Consider the following 16,343-nt stretch of genomic DNA (forward strand, 5'->3'; position numbering starts at 1 on the left):
ATCCGCCTCGTGTGGGAAGCGCTTCGCTTCTCAGAGTCCAGCGGAGACCGTGGGGCTGCCTGGCCCGGGACGAGACCGTGCTCTCTCACCGCCCTGACGTGCAGGGAGAAGCCGCTGGAAGCTAAAACTGAAAACAAAAATCCTCCTCTCGATCCCGTCACAGGTGTTGATCCTAATCTTGAGATGTGTTGGCTTGTTTAAACTTCGTTTCTGGAAGCTTCTCGCATCTCCCAGGTCCACCACTAAGATTTGAGAGACAAACTCAGGAAAGTATACTTTTCAGTAGTCCTTTGAAAGAATCTTTAAAAAACAAACAGAAAAACCCCAAACCGTGTTTTCTTTAAATGAAACCCTCTTAGAACACAGGCAGCATGCCCAGGGCAGTTTCAGAGCTGGCGGGGACAGAACCCACACCTCCTCGGGGCTCTCCCGGCACGGCTGCCCCGGCAAGGAGCCTGCTCGGCACAGAAATGTGAAGTTTTTCCTGCTAAAACGTAGTCCCCTTTCAATAAAAGAGAAACAGAAAGAAAAGAACAGAGGAAAGGGCTACTCTGAGACGAGGGTCTTCTTCCCTCCGCCCTGGTCGCAGACCCAGGTGTGGACGCGGCGAGCGCTGGGCCTCCTTGGCGAGCGGGGCTGGCAGGGCTCGCTGGCGGGCGGTCCTCCGAGGCCGCCCGCCTCCCGCTCTCCCTTCTCCTTCTCCTCGCCGCCGCGGGCCAGCAGTGGGCGCTCGCTCTGTCTCGGGCTCCTCTCTCCCTCGGGTGCTCCTCTCCCTCTCCTGTTGCTCACAGTGGTGCTTCAGTTTTAGCAGTGGAAAACAGGTATCCATTTATTTTTATTTTTTATTACCCAGAATAAGATGCTGATGGACTAAGCCACATAGCTTAGCTCTTCCGCTGCCACCTGCAGGGAGGGAGGAGGGCAAGGGGCCATCAGAGCAGCTTGGCCACCCGAAGGTGCAGGGCTCCTCCCCCCACTGACTGTGTGCCTGTGAAATGGGACCTCGGAGGCTAGCCGGTGCCCAGACTAGTGTCTCCCCACCCAAAGAGAAGGAGGGCCCTTCTGCCAGAGGCACTACCACCCCACTCACCCAGCACACACACAGGCAGGGGACCTGGGCCCGGCTCACCCAGCTCTGGTCATGCCACATTCAGGGGAAACGGCACCCCAAAACCCCACGTGCAGAGGTGCCCCGCGTAGCTGGGGCCAGGACTCCCACATCCACCCCTTCCTCACGAAGTCCCAGGACTCTCTCAGGAAAGGCCCGCCGTGCAGGGAGGTGTTCGTGACGCTCCTACCCCCTGCCACCGCGAGCAGATGCACAGGGGGCCACAGTGACAGGCCACAGGACAAGCTGGCCTCTTGGGGACTTGAGACCCCTACCACACGTTTCCCTGATTTCCCATCAGGTCCAGATCCCGATAAAGACCTCCTGCAGGGGTCGGCTTGCCTTCTAGTACTGGGACAGCCCTGTCACTCCGCCGTGCTGGTATGCCCGCTCCCCTTGGTACGTGGAGTCTTGCGACAGCGCCACATCAATCTGTGACTTAAACTCATCGCCAAGGTAACTGTCCTGAAAAACAAAGTCGGGGAGATAAGCAGCCACTTGGAGGATGTGCTCACATCCTTCCAGCCTCGAGAACCTGCCCCAGAGAAGGCTCTGGAAAACCCAGTTCTGAAGCCTAAAGTGGCAGGAGACCCACACTGGTCACCTCACCATCGGACACAGGTCACCCAGGCCATCTGCCTACGAGCGCATGGGGAATGTACGGCTTTAGACCCCCTGTCTCCCTGCTGAGGGGGGACCGACGTAGGAGGCCACGCGGAGCCCCACTCAGGTCTTCAGGGCTGAGTGTGTGGGGTCAGCACAGGCGGAGGGCGCCCCCAGCCGTCCTGCCCGCCCTGCCGCCACTCACCTGGGACAGCTCGGGCTGGGAGAGGCCAGGCTGGCTCATCTGGGAGGGCTGGCTCATGGAGATGTAGCCCTGGGTCAGGGCGCCCTGGGAGAACGGCTGCGACGCCACGTCCTGGCTGGCCTGGCTGTTGGGAAGATTCGTCTGGCTGGGTCCAGGGAGCCCAAAGCGGTTCTTCTGGCGCCCCCCACGACCAGTCTTGCCTTTTGGGGTACCCCGGCCTGAAAGACAGCAGTCCAGGGTTCCTTGAAGGAGATCTGCACCCAACCGACAAGCCCAACTGCTCGAAGCCCAGATGTGAACAAACTCCAACACCAGTGTGCTTTTTCCGACGTGCTGCCGCCCGGCGCTCACCTGCGGCTGGCCCGTTTGCTTGTCCAAAATACCCTGGCGGTGGCATGGGGGGCATGACCAGGTTGAAGGGGATGGGAATGTTCATGGCAGCCACGTGGCTGGGGCCTGCACTGATCATGCCGATCTGGTCGTGGGTCTGGAAGTACATGTTTGAGGGCCGGCCTGCAAGACACAAGGTGGACGGCAGGCGTCACCGCCATATCCGCTGAGCCTGCCTGCCCCACGAATGGCAGCTGGAACGGCTGGAACGTCACTCTCGTCCTGCCGCTGCTCTGTCACAGAGTTTCTCGGTGCAGCCCAACAGCGAAGCCACCAGAGTGATACAGATCTCACAACTCGACCCCCACTTGTGACAGCCTCCCTGGGTCTGGCTTCCGGGAACAAGGCTTTTCTCCCAGGGGATTTGGAGAATCCCTGGCCTACAAGCATCCAAAAGATTGAAGCTACGTTGCATTTCCAACTGAAAAAAAAAAATGTTCTTCGTAGGGAAAATTTTATACTCACATTACCCACACCCCCCTGCCACCATTACCACCAAAAGCAAGAAAACACCTGAGTGGACAGACCAAGGCATCCCACTGGAAATGAAGGCCCCCAGGCACCCCCCGGGCTATGCATATCCCAATCCGCACAGAGCTGCCCCAGGGGCTGGGAAGTCAGAGGGGCCAAGGCACGACAGCACAGCCTTCTGGTCTGCCCCCAAGGGCCAAGCGCCTTCGCTGAGCCCATGGTGAGCTCAAGGCTGAAAGACGGGCCCAGAGCACCCTACACAGCAACTCACTGGGTGTGGCAACGAGATGTGTCACTTGAGCCCAACAACCTGGAGAATACCGGGCAAGCAAGGAAAGGGGGCCTGCCCGCTTCACACGTGAGAGGAACTGCTGGGGGGCACCTGGCCCAGGATGGCCGGTGAGCCCACAGGGGACGAAGCTCAGTGTACAATGTGGGCGTGTGGCACCACGCACCTGGGTGAGCCAGTCACCCTCTGTAGAGGCTGGTGCGGGGCACGGTCCCAGGAGGCAGGGACCTAGGGGGATGAATGGGAACCATCCGGACACTGGCTCAGGCAAGAGGAAGTGTTGCACACCGCAGCGGGAAGGCTCAGCCTCGGGACAGAGACCCCACACAGAACAGCGGTCTGAGAGAGCAAGCGGAAATGGGCAGCCGGTGAAACCGGAACCGAGACTGTGGGCGGCCTGGAGGAGCTGCAGGGGTGGCCTTCCCACTGAGTGGGCGAGCAAAGGGCAGGGTGGGCAGGGAGCACCAAGGCCTGGGGCCCAGGAGCAAACAGGCAGAGCTACAGGATTTGCTTGCAAACCGCCACAAGCAGAGCTGTGATAGTTAAAAAAATTTGTATTTAGACACTGACAAAGGCCAATTCTTTGATTTTAGACAAGGGAAGGTGAGAAGGAACTCTGTCAGGCAGGTTTCTGTGGACAGAGGCTTGGGAGGTCACCCCAGGAGTGACAGGGCTGAAAGCTGCAGGCGTGGGAATGACCAACACCCACAGGGCCGGTGTGGTCCCCCACAGAGCAGACTCACCCTGGCTACTCCGATCATAGACTGATCCTGGGATAATGGCCTCCCGAGCATCATACATGGCTGTTGTCATGAAGCGGGCTCCCTGCAAAGGGTTCAGATAGGTGAGGAATTTATCACCTCGACACAAGAACTCTCTCAAGATCTGAGAGCCTGGCCACCTTCAAGGCCACACCTAGGCTGACCCTGAGGCTTGCTGACTGGTGGGCTCTGGGTCTCGCCCGCCCCTCCTCCACGGACCTGGCCTTTGATGCTGAACGGTTCTGGTCTTCGGGCTTCACCTCACGCAGCACCACAGCTCCTAGGTCCCCCAGAGCACCCTGGTTCACAGGGTTTCCTAACTGCCTATGTCAAACTCCCAGGGCCACCCATGACTTCACATCCCAAAAGGCCAAGTCGAAAAGCTTGGAGACGTGGGACGGGGGAGCTCTGTGACCACAGGCCAGCACGATCACTCCTGTACACACGGACACACGTGCCTGCCCTCAGCTCCTGTCCGCCGTCGCCCACTGCCACGTGCCGGGAACGCAAGCCTGGCCCTGTGCTCCTCCACGCCTCCCTGGCCGCCGCTGCTCACCGGGTTGATGGTGTTGACCAGCTTCCTGGGCTTGCTGAACTGCATGAGGCTCTCCCGCAGGTTGTTCAGGGGCCCCTCCACCAGCACCTTCTGCTCCTTGTAGTAGTTCAGCAGATGGTTCCAGAGCGGCTGCTTGGACAGGGCCTTTGGGTTGCCCACAATAATGACCCCATACCTGCAAGGTGTGGGCACAAAACCACGGTGTTTGGGTGGGGCTCTGCATGGTGAGCGGACCACCACGTAACGCAACGAAGCAAGACTGAACAAAAACTCAAAATCCATATCCAAGGGGACAGGCCGCTCTCCTGGCACCCCATCTACCTCCCCGCCCAGACGCCTGGCCTGCCTATGACAGCGCCCACCACGAGCACCGGGAACAGACGGACACACCACGGGTCACCGTGACCTGGCACTGGAGCCCACCACACAAGCTGCCCACAGCTCACTGGGAGTATCTGCAGACAATTTCCGAGGAGCCCAGACATCAAAACTCCTCCATGAGCAGAGGAGCTCAGACGAGTCTCCTTGTTCGCGGCCACAGGTAGGCCTCCTGGGAGGTCAGCCGCAGTCCCAGCAGGCTCCGTGGCCTCAGGAACCCCAACAGACCAGGGCACAGACCTCAACGACCAAGCCAGGGACTGGCTTCTCTGGTGGACGCTCACCCCACCCAGCTGTCTCAGGACCCCCTTGCCCCAGTTTTGGCCACCAAACAAGACAGCACCCTGAGCGGGGGAGGGTCAGATAACCACCGCCATGTCCTGACGGGGGAAGGAAGCAAAGTGTGAAGCAAGCCGACTTCCGGCTGGTATGGGAGCAGCTGCGGTCTGGTTTCACTCAAGGGTGACAAAAGGCCACCTTATTCTCTGGGTCCCCTCTGCTATCATCGTTATTTCAAAAAACAATACATTCTAGGGCCAAAAAGGTAAACAAGACCAAAAGGTAAGTTTTGGGATTAAATGTCTCAGCAGGGACACAATCGGCACTAGTGGGTTTTGATCTCAGGTCAAAAGGGCCTAGATGACCCTTCCCACGAAACTGAGGCCACAGAAACCCACCAGGACATGAAACAAAGGCATCTCATGGGGAGGCATTCTTTCTGAACCGCTGCCTGGGAGTGCTCTGACCCCTGGCGCTGGCGAAGCCCGGGCCTGCCCTGTGTGCAGCCCAAGGTTCAGCTGCGGTGCCAGAAGAACCGGACACAGAGGCGAACCAGGCAGGGAGCAGCTCTCGGGCGGACCCTCCCAGCTCCAGACTCTAAGGGAAAAGTCCCTCCGAAGAACTCCCACGGCAGGAGGGGAGGCACCTGCTACCAGCAAGGCACAATGGGACGCAGTCCTCCATACCTCGCTCTGGTCAGGGCCACATTAAGCCGTCTGGGGTCGTTTAAAAATCCGATGCCTTGGTGCTCGTTAGCTCGCACACAGGAAAGGATGATGAAGTCCTTCTCTCGCCCCTGGAATGCATCTACGCTGGCGATCTCCACCTCCTACAAGGGACACATGGTCACAGTCAGCCAGCTGGCTGCGGGAACGGTGTTGAGATGACTGTCCAATCCCACCAAGCAGCCTGGGACCTGAAGCCTGCAGAGCCCCCGGCGCCAGCCACCTGCTCGCTGCCCCTCTGGCTGGACCTGCTTCCACTGGGCCTTCACGGTCCCCAGCCCCACTCTCCTGGCCTTCCTGTGCTTCTGTTGTCTTTTTAACCGTGGCACTCTGTTTCCCAATAATAAAAGCACACGTGCTTGCCACAGAAGACCTCAGACTGTGCCCAAGTTAACAAAACAGAGACCACCTGTCACTATCGCTCAGTTGCTACTTTGCATCTGGCTCATTTCCGTGGAGAGAAAGAGTTACATTGTCCTGCACCCTTCAGCACACACAGCCTGGACGTGTCATCCAGGCCGCAATACAGATGCGGACGGCATTTTCATGACTACGTAACATCCGCTGTAAGGCTGGCACGTACTCGCACCGTACGGTTCAACTTGGAATTATTTTTCGGTTTTGCCCTGAAAACTATCCTGAGAAGAAACTGAAGGAACACGTGCCCTCCCAGAACGGTGCCGGGTCACAGGCCGCTGGCCAGGTGGTCAGGTCAAGGCGGGGGTCCCGGTGGGCCGCGCACCTGGTAGAGCTTGGTGTGCAGGGAGCCGCTGAACTGCATGTACTGCACCAGGTAGGAGCGCTGGCCCTCGTACGGGGTGATGATGCCGATCTGGTCAGGCTTGGCGCCCGCCTTCAGCAACTTCGTGGTGATCTTCTCCACATTGGCAGCCTCCGTCCTAAGAAAACCCGCCTTTCAGTTCCTGGGTTGCCCCCGCAGGCCAGAGACCCAGGCTGGAGGCTGTGGGAGGCGCGGGGCCGGCTCCCCCTCCGGGGCAGCCCTGAGACGGCCTTGCCCGCCGCGCCCACAGCCGGGCTCCCCGTCGTTTACCGAGGGAGTCACGGGGGATGGGAGAGGCTCCCACGCGGGCTTAGCAGTATCTGCTCGGTACAAGCACGCACACTGAAGACGCGAGGCGGACATGCGCTGTTGGTTCCCAGGTGCACAGAGAATGAGGACGAGGAGGGCAAGTCTCTGCTTACCTGTTCAGGTAGGAGGTGCCTGAGCTGGCGATCTCCTCTTGGCCCTGGGTCACGTAGAAGAACATCGGCTTATCAGGTTGGGGCCACTGGAAGTCAAATCCCTTCTTCACTCGGTCCGCTGTCACCGGGGAGGGAAAAGAGGCAAGACTTCCCATTAGAGAAAAAAGCCACAGCCCATCTCGACTGAGTGCAGATGGAGCAACGCAGAGACCATGCCATCACAGGCAGAGGCCCGTGCTAGAGCAGTCAGCAGCGGGCTTTGGCCAAGAGACCCTCGTCAACGAGGCCGAGGCCGCCAGAGCGGGTCCATGGCCCCAAAATGCCCCGGATGAAGTGAAGCTGTGCGTACCGACACCCCGCTGAGTGTGCACAAGGCTGGCTCGCTCACCGAACATTCTCTCACCGGATGGCACTTTCTGTGGCCTGTTTAAGAAATCTCTGCCTACCCCAGGGTCACAAAGATATTCTGTTTTCTTCTAGAAGCTTTACTGCAGTGCCTTAAAGGACCCGTAAGTCTCTCCAACTGGCTTTTGTGGATGACACTATTGAGTCAATCTCATCCTGTCACAAAACAAAGCCTATGGACGGTGGGTCTGCCTCTGATCCTACCTTGGGCACCGTGCCCACACTGTCCTGGCAACTGCAGGTCTACAGTACCTCGGGACATCTGGTCGTGTGAGCCACCCCCTCCACTGGGCTCTTCATGCTCATCTTGGCTCTTCTGGGCCCTGTGCGCTTCCTTATAATTTAAAAAATTAGCTCATCCATTCACACGCCCCACTAACCCCTTTGGGAATTTTGGAGCTGCATCGAATCAACAGACCAGCAGGAGAAAAACGGCATTTTTGCATCAAAACAGCTTAACATCAATGACCCACTTTACGTCAAGCTGAGAAAGAGACCACGTCCATCTCCATCCTTCTAGCAAGGACACTAGCCAACTGGTTAGCTCAGTAGCACATTAGCCCAGGGGCCTGCTAACAAACGTTTGACCACTGGGGGTGGTGGGGGCGGGGCTGGTCTGTAACACCCACCAAGTTCTGTAGTGCAAATGCTTTTTTTTTTTTTTAAAGATTTTATTTATTTGACAGAGAGAGAGAGACAGCCAGCGAGAGAGGGAACACAAACAGGGGGAGTGGGAGAGGAAGAAGCAGGTTCCCAGTGGAGCAGGGAGCCCGACATGGGGCTGGAGCCCGATGTGGGGCTCAATCCCAGGACTCCGAGATCACGCTCTGAGCCGAAGGCAGACGCTTAACGACTGAGCCACCCAGGCGCCCCTGTGGTGCAAATGCTCCTCCCACAGCTAATGTCAGGCCACCCCAAGACTGGGTCCGGGTGTGTGCTAGCACTGCCTTGGCCAGGAGCCACCTCAGGGCTCAAGGGGGCCCCTGGGAGCTGGTCGGGTTGTGTCCTGGGTTCAGATACTAATTATGCAGGTATGTTCACTTAGAGAAGACTCACCAAGCTAAACACTTAGGATCTGGGCACTTCTTTCCACTTCAGTGAAGAATTAAAAAAAATGTACTCTGGGTGCCTAGGTGGCACAATTAAGCGTCCGCTCAGGTTGGGCTCTCAGGGTGGTGAGATCAAGCCCCACATTGGGCTCTGCGCTCAGCACAGAACCTGCTTCAGAGTCTCTCTTCCCTCTCCCTGCCCCTCCTGCTCTGCGTGCGCGCGCACTCTAAAATAAGTAAATCTTTGAATGAAAAAATACATGTATACGTATGTACTTCCTGGGTGCTGACCATGCGCCGGGCGCAGAGACACGGCAGGGAGCCGCCACCATGACCGCCCCCTGTCCCCCAGAGCCGCCGCCAGGGAGGCAGACAGAGCAGGGCCAGTAAGGGTCAGAATCGGTGCTAAGCGGGGGCTTTCCCAACTTAGCCAAGCTCCTTGTGGCCTGGCCTTTCCTACCCTTGCACCCAACGGACCAGCAACGTTCTAAGCGTCACAGGGATGCTATCACAGTGCCATCAAATCCCAGGACTGCCGGCCCCGTGGCTACACGGCCGGGCCAGGCGCGCACTCAGCCTGTCTCCCCTGGACGGCGGGCTGCACAAGGCCGGCATGGCAGGCTGCTGCACTAACCAGACATTCAGAATGCCAGTCTCAGGACCCCTTATATACCCGAAAAAGTTGAGGAATCCAAGCAGCTACCGTTTCCGTAGTTTCTATCTACTGACATTTACTGTATTTTAAAACCTAGAAACAAAGTATTCATGAATTCCTTTCAAAATAAACATATCAGCAAAAACATTTTTTTTTTTAAAACGAAAAATAGTATTTTCCACTAAAATATGTAGCTCTTGAGGTTCTGCAACTCAGTTCGCGATGTGGCTGACTCTGCTTCTGTGCTCAGTCTCCCGTCAGCCCTTGCAGTAGGACAAGCAGGCCTCGCAGATGCACGTAGTTGGAAAAGGGAAGAGTGTTTTCTAACTTTCCCGTTGTACAACCGTGGGATTCTGCCTGGTTCCAGACCAAAGCTGGACAGGAGGTGACCCTGCAAGTTGGTGATGATGGCTTTTCTCCTCTACCCTGCCCTTGGGATGGCCTCTGATTTTGTAACACGTCAGAATGAGAAGTACTTGCTCACCAAGTCAAGCAGAGCTCCCAAAGACTCACACGCTTCACAGACATTTGTCACCACCACAGTTCTCATCAGAAAAGCCACTCGGTATTGGAAAGACTTGGTCAGCCCAGATTAGGGACATGAGGTTTCCAAAATTCTGATTTTCATTTTGAATCCTCAGGTTTTACCATTGGAGATAAATACTGTCAACTGTTTTCCTTGAAGCCACAGCCTGACTCACTCTGATCACTTCTGGGAAAGCACCTGAACACCCCAGTCTGAATGACAGACCACACTGTGTCCCTGAGTCCTTTTGAAAGCACCTACCACGCCTACCAAGTGTCTTAGGAGAACTCCCTACCTCGTCACGCACAGGGTCATACAGATGTGCACTAAGGGGTCAGTAAAGTGAGTACTCTTCACTGCCGCATTCAGGGTCTTGCCTGCGGCAAGCATGTGACGGTGACAACACGTGGCAGTCTGGCGGCACTGTCCCCACTCAGGCTGAAGCAGCAGCCAGCCCTCCAGGGTTGCTTCTGCACCCTCAGCATGAGCGTCCGTGTGGCGCCACGCGATGCCTCAGTGTTACTAGGAGAATAGTTCTGACCTCGGTCCTGTGAAGCCCCAGGGCCCGCGTTTAGAGAAGAACAGGGTAAGGAGTGGGAGAACAGTCAGCTCTGCCACCTCCTGTTCCGTCCGCTGTGTGATACGCCCCCAGTGTGAATTCTCATGTAGTGACTCCGCATTCTACAAGCACAAGCTCCCCCTTGCCCACACGCCAAGATGTCCCACACTCCAGAGCGGACACTCCATCCACAGACCACTGTACGTCTCTGAGGTGCCCCCCGCGCAAAAGTGATCACCACGTAAGGCCGCTTAGGCCGTGACAACAGGTCTCAACACCCCGGGCCGTTCCCTCCAGGCCCCCCACACTGGGCCGAGCACTACCTGCAGTAACGCCGTTCTGGAGAGAGCCCTCGTAGAAAATGTTGGACGGGAAGGCGCTGAGTGCAGGATGCATCCGATACTGGACCTGCAGGCGGATGGGACGGATGCCCAGCACCACCAGGCGCTCGAAGAGCGACTGAGAGAGTCCAGCTTTGGCTGCTTTCTTGCACATCACCACAGGGCCCAGCTGGCAGTGGTCACCCACGAGGATGAGCTGTGGTGAGAGGCGCACACAGGTGAGGAGCTCAAGTATGAAACAGCACAGACATCCGCTCGCAGGGCACGAAGGGGCCCTGGTGCTATGAGACCACCCAGCCCTGGGAACTCCGGCAGTGAGAGCTGACCAGCGCAGGAAGCCGCCCACCACGTACACATGTCCGGCTCTCCTGAACAAGTTCACGTCCTGCCACTTCTCTTACGAAAGACCTACATTAGTATGGTAATGGTTGTCATAATGGTTGTCAAAAATAGGTACTAACGTCGACCTTTTGTAAAAGCAAAGTGGTGTAATATGAACTTTCAGAAAGTAGGGATATTCTTCGCTTTATCCCATTTTGGCTTATGAGAGGTTTCAAAGCAGCGTTTGACTTTTGGATAGCGGGGGAAACCTATATATAAACACACAGACTTGCACTCAGGACCCACAAGCGGTGCTCTGTGGGGCACCCATCCTTCCGAGAACCCCTTGATGAGCCCGCTGGGCATCCCTCCACGCTGCCGGGCCATCACACGGCATTACAGAACACTATCAGAAACAAGCCGCCAGCACTGAGAAGGACACGGAACTGAACGCAGAGAATACACACTGGTTTTCGAACCGGATGACAGCAAATGGCCCACCTGCTTGGCGCCAAGGACCACAGGGACCATGCACTCTGGTTCAGTGGCCTGGGTGCTCTCGTCAATTAAAATGGAGCGGAACTGCATCTTGGCGAGCCTTGGGTCCCCTGCACCCACACACGTGCAGCAGATGACATCTGCGTTCTGGAGACGAGAGCAGGCAAGGCATCAGGGAACCTGCATGATACATGCTACCAGGCCCCAAAGGGCAGCCGGGACAGGACAGGACACAGGTTCACACCCTCCCCAACACCTACGGAAAGAGGCCGCTGTCCCACCTGGACAGTATCTACGTCCAGGCTGTAGTGGCACTATCTTTTGAGATCCTAAGTGATCGTGCTTCGTCACAAAAACCTCTCAGCACGGATGTGGTTCTGTGCCTCAAGACAGCCTCTGAGAGGCAGTGCTGAGCTGGGGAAACGCTGGTTGGTTTGTTATAAAAGAGCAGGAGTGTGTCCCAGACCCACCTCCAGGCCAAGACGTGCAACCACTGAGAAGGCAAATATGGGAGGTATCGAAGTTCTTTCTCAAAAGCAAAATAAATCGATGTAAAGGCACCGTCGTACACTCTACACACTGAAACAGGCCCCACAGCCAAACGGAATAAAAGGGCCCAGAGGTTAAGAGCTCACCATGAGCAGCTCCCTCTCGGCGGTGCGCTTCAGGGCCCGGTACCGCTTCTCATCAGCAGAGGACAGCTCCCCCGTCTCGTCCTTCAGCTGCTGCAGCTTCTGCAGCTCCGGCATGCTGGAAGCACGGCGACACGTCAGCAGGCACGGGAGCCAGCTGTCGCCAGGGACCATACACCGGAGACGCGCCGCGCTCGAGGCAGGCTACCCAACACCCACCTATCCATGTTCCTGATCTGGTTGTGCAGGGCCAGGAAGGACACTGGGGAGTCAATGGCCTCGCGGCTCTTGGCGCAGAGCCGCACGACTTTTAGCCCAGTCTGGTGGATCTTCTCAGTCAGCTGATCCACAGCTATGTTACTCGGAGCACAGACGAGCACAGGCCTTCAATACAAGGTGAACAAACGTCTCAGAGCTCAGCCGGAGGAAATTCAGGAAATGCTAACTGCCAGGACTGCTGTTCTGAATCCTAGGCAGTGGAGCTCCCCACTCGTGAACTAAGACTAAAGCCAGGAGTGAACAAAGCTGAAGGAGCTAAAATCCAACTGGTCTGGAGCCTCCTGTTCCCAGCTGGTTTTCACACCTCTCACGTGCGGCAACGCCACTAATGGAATCCCGCATCCTCGCCCTGCTGTCTGCACCGTGGAGACCGTCAGAACTCCGCGCTGCGCACAGGGCCACCAGCCAGGCCGCGCTGCCCCACCGCGGCCTCTACCAGAGCCGTAGGCTCACTTGTTAAAAGCAACCAGAGACCAGATCTCATACAAACAACATACAACACAGTGTGCCAGGTAACAGGCGCCCCCAGGCGTCCTGGCAGACAGGTCTCTCCCTTCCCACCCCAGGCCGTGCCGAGCCCTACCCATTGCCCTGCCGAGCGAGGTGGTAGACGATGGTGGCAGAGGTCACCGTCTTCCCCGTGCCTGGTGGTCCCTGGATCAGACTCAGCGGTCTCTGCAGCACAGTCTTGACGGCGTACACCTTCGGAGAACGGGCAGTCGTTAGGCTGCAGCCGGCCCCGGGGAGTGGGGGGCCACCCACCCAAGCAGGCTCCGCCGGCCAGGCCCCTTCCAGCCCCCAGAGTGGGTGAGAACCTGAGAATGGTTGAGGTCGGGGAGCCCCTGTGCCGTGAAGCGTTTCGGCAGCTGGCACTTGATGATCACATCCTCCACCTCGTGCCCGAGCAGCTTGTGGTAGATGTAGCCTGAGACAGAGGTCTCATCCACGGCAAACGTCTTCAGCGCGCTCTGCATCCTGGAAGGGAAGCTCGGGGTCAGCGGCACATGCGACCACGGAGCGCTGCGCAGCCCGGCCCTCGCAGATGGGCTCCATCGTCCAGACGCCAGAGGCAGCAGCTGCGACCCCAACGAGGCCCCGCGAGGCAGACACGGTGGCGCCCACGGGGGCGAGGTGGACGTACCTATCAAACGAGGTTGACTTCCACACGAAATCCACCTGGAAGTTATGAGTCACCTCCACGGGCGCACCCACACTGCTCCGAAGCTCAATGGCGATCTCATCGCCATAATCTGTGCCGCCGAGTTAAGTGTCATCGCTGTCAAAAGCTGGGTTTACCTTTCTGAGGAGCCTTCATTTGGTTACGGAGGAAAAAGGCCCACCTCTGCGCCAAACACAGAAAACTCCGCCCGCCCGGCCCGCGCTCAGGACAGACGTTACCAGCTCCTGCACCCTCCCTGTGAGCGTCCGGCCAGCACCCAGCATGGGGGGCCGCGGTCCGGCGGGGGTTCTGACCGAGCCTCCGGAGCCATGGGGCACAGAGCGGGGAGCACCCCAGCCTCGGCTGGGCAGCTCTTTGATCCGTCTGATACACATGGCGCACCCTCAGAGTACAACTGAGGAAAGGGCTCAGTGGCACACACCACTCAGAGGCCACCCCCAGCCGTGGCTGGCCACGCCGCCCTTTCCTCCACCTGTGGCGATCCCCACACAGCGCCTGTGCTCAGGACGAGCTCACCCGTCTTCACACAAAGGATACTATCAGGGACCTTGATGACGTGGCCGATCCCTTTCCACAGGGGTGCCAGATCCCCTTTGTACCTCAGGCATATCTCATCCCCCTGCATGAGCCGCATGTCTTACAGAGAAAAGACAGCAAGAAAGTTAGCGTTTTCAACACGTGCCGAGGCTGCCACCAAGAAGAGTTCAAATTAAGGGACACTTTACAAGGGTGAAACTAGGAATTTTATGCTACTTATGGTCACAAATATTTTAAAACTTAAAATCACCTCTTAACCAAATTATGACTAAATCCTCATTACCAGAGTCAGTCTTGGGCAAAGTGAAGTAGGCGATTCTCTTCTTGTTAAGGCCCAGGTCCCACCTGACCGTGATGTTATCTTGAGTCTGAGCACATGAAAAATAAGAGCCCTGTTAGCCTGAGACACAGACACGGGCCTGGACTCCTCGTGTCTGGGTTTCCACAGCTGGGTGCCCTACGGCGACCTTACGAGCCATGACATCAGGGTGCCGTGCGCAGCACCCAACAGCCTGCAACACCAACAAGGGCACATCCGGGAGAGAAGTCATTAGGACCCCCAGAACCCGCTCAAGATGACCAGGAGACCCCCACACAACGTCTGCTCTCGGAGGCGGCTTCTCTGTGACCCACGGAGGGAGAAGAAAGCTGGCGGCCGATCCTCAGAGCTCCCGCTTCCTCTCCGTGTTCTTCGCCAGACCAGTACAAGGAGTGCCCTCGGCGTGCCACGGGCTCCTTGGCTCTGACTCTTGTAGCTGTGGGGCAAAGGCCGCGACCCCGACTGTGAGGGATTTGTGTTGGATTTTAAATCAGAAAACACTCAGGCCGGTGTTTAGCTCTGAGCGACCAGGCATCTGCCCAAGGGTCACTCCCTTGCCTGCCCTCAATCCACCGTTCCGTCTCCGGGCCCTGCGCCTCGGCCCACGTCAGCGTCCGCAGTTTGCAGAGGAAACCGCCCTCCCCAGACCTTAGGAGAGACGCTGTGTTAACACGACCGACACCCTCCTGCACACACATCACCTGGGACTCTTTCAGTTTCTTATCGTAGTCGGCCTCCAGCTTGACCAGAGGGCCAAATATGTTCTGGTACTGGTAGGCGTCCTCGTACCGCAGGAGGACATGCTGCGGCTCCTCATCCACGCCCGGCTTCTCCAGGTCCTCCAAAGTGGCAGAAGGATTTTCCTAGAAGACAAGCACCGCGCCTGTTCTTCCCCATTTTCGCCTACATACGGAAGAACTACACGCAGGCTCACTAGTCACTAGAAGAAAAGGCCTACCCACCACCCCTCAGAACGAGGCGATGTCGGCCTGTCACACCGAGGGCACCGGTGGTCAGCTGTGTCCACCCCACGAGGGGAGTCCTCATATGGGCAAGTGTACGTGGCACACGGAGGTGGACACCGGCCCGGGTCCTTGCTTACCCTTCAGCTGTTGCCCCCACCCTCCCCTGCCCAGGGCTACACCAACAGGGTGAGTACCGGCGATGACACCCCAGGTACACAACCTGACACGCCTATACCATCAAAGGGCTCCATTCCCCAACAAACGCCTAGCCCCGGAACTGGGAAACAGAGTACCTCTTTCGGGCTGCCAGAAAGACCGCTAGTTCTCTGGTGGTGTAAACAGAAGGGGAGGCCCTTCTTTCCCCCACCAGCCCCCCAATTTCCTCCTGACCCTGTGCTGCACCTATAGGGGTGACAGACTCTGCCCCTCAGGGACACAGCGGTATCTGGGCTGTGCGGCTATGAACAGGAAGCGTGAAAGAGTTCTGGCCGTCTGAAAATTGAAGCACAAAGGTACCCTGCTACGTGACACTTGAGAAATATTCTGACTTGCATTCAAAGTGAAAATACATTCACATTTAAGATTCTGGATTATACGGGCCCCTAATTAAAATTTATAGCCCAATTACTAAAACTTTATCATAAAAGCTGAATTACCAGAACCAGAGAAGGGCTTCCCTGGAGAACTGGGGTCTGTCAGGCAGGGCAGGCACCCCACCACCCAACCTGGAAACCCCTCCCCTTCACTCATCCAGCTGCAGTGGGCCCTGCCTCTCTTGACCTTTGTGACCAAGACCCCTTTTCCCCTGAACATTCACCCCTGGCCTGGTGTCACCTTGGCTCTGACACGTCACAGGCCCAACGAGGTCTTCCAGCACCCTCACAGTCCTGTCTCCCCAGGCCCGGCTCCTCCTGCCATGTGCACCCACAGCTGTCCATGGCCAGTTCTGGTCTCCCTCCTTCCCACCACTCACCCTCACCCCCTCTCTCTCCCTCTCCCTCTGCAACAAGAGAAAAACTCCAACAACCGGAGCTGTGCTTTCCCAGAGGCCTGGCAGGAGATGCCTGTGGGATTCCACCAAAGGGCCATTCCAGGTAGAGACTGCAGTC

General features: G+C 57.4%; 1 protein-coding gene across 3 annotated transcripts in view; it reads right to left on the reverse strand.

The window, feature by feature from the left end:
- UPF1 (UPF1 RNA helicase and ATPase) overlaps nt 1-16,343 on the reverse strand; it is a 36,163-nt gene that overhangs the window by 978 nt on the left and 18,842 nt on the right. For 2 of the 3 annotated variants that reach the window (XM_040628987.1, XM_040628989.1), the window contains 19 exons: nt 14,971-15,132; nt 14,201-14,318; nt 13,951-14,049; nt 13,375-13,483; nt 13,049-13,208; nt 12,817-12,935; nt 12,174-12,338; nt 11,958-12,072; nt 11,326-11,469; nt 10,486-10,699; nt 6,969-7,086; nt 6,508-6,664; nt 5,727-5,869; nt 4,384-4,558; nt 3,810-3,891; nt 2,268-2,429; nt 1,917-2,134; nt 1,451-1,573; nt 1-903 (listed from right to left, as the gene is read on the reverse strand). The exon at nt 1-903 is cut by the window's left edge and continues 978 nt beyond it. In XM_040628987.1, coding sequence (XP_040484921.1) covers nt 1,454-1,573; nt 1,917-2,134; nt 2,268-2,429; nt 3,810-3,891; nt 4,384-4,558; nt 5,727-5,869; nt 6,508-6,664; nt 6,969-7,086; nt 10,486-10,699; nt 11,326-11,469; nt 11,958-12,072; nt 12,174-12,338; nt 12,817-12,935; nt 13,049-13,208; nt 13,375-13,483; nt 13,951-14,049; nt 14,201-14,318; nt 14,971-15,132 — 2,580 coding nt within the window. In that variant the 3' untranslated portion in view covers nt 1-903; nt 1,451-1,453. The remainder of the gene's footprint in view (nt 904-1,450; nt 1,574-1,916; nt 2,135-2,267; nt 2,430-3,809; nt 3,892-4,383; nt 4,559-5,726; nt 5,870-6,507; nt 6,665-6,968; nt 7,087-10,485; nt 10,700-11,325; nt 11,470-11,957; nt 12,073-12,173; nt 12,339-12,816; nt 12,936-13,048; nt 13,209-13,374; nt 13,484-13,950; nt 14,050-14,200; nt 14,319-14,970; nt 15,133-16,343) is intronic. The other variant, XM_040628988.1, reaches the window with a different exon arrangement.

This window comes from Ursus maritimus, unplaced genomic scaffold (assembly GCF_017311325.1).
Source record: "Ursus maritimus isolate PB19 unplaced genomic scaffold, ASM1731132v1 scaffold_14, whole genome shotgun sequence".
NCBI classification, from domain to species: domain Eukaryota; kingdom Metazoa; phylum Chordata; class Mammalia; order Carnivora; family Ursidae; genus Ursus; species Ursus maritimus.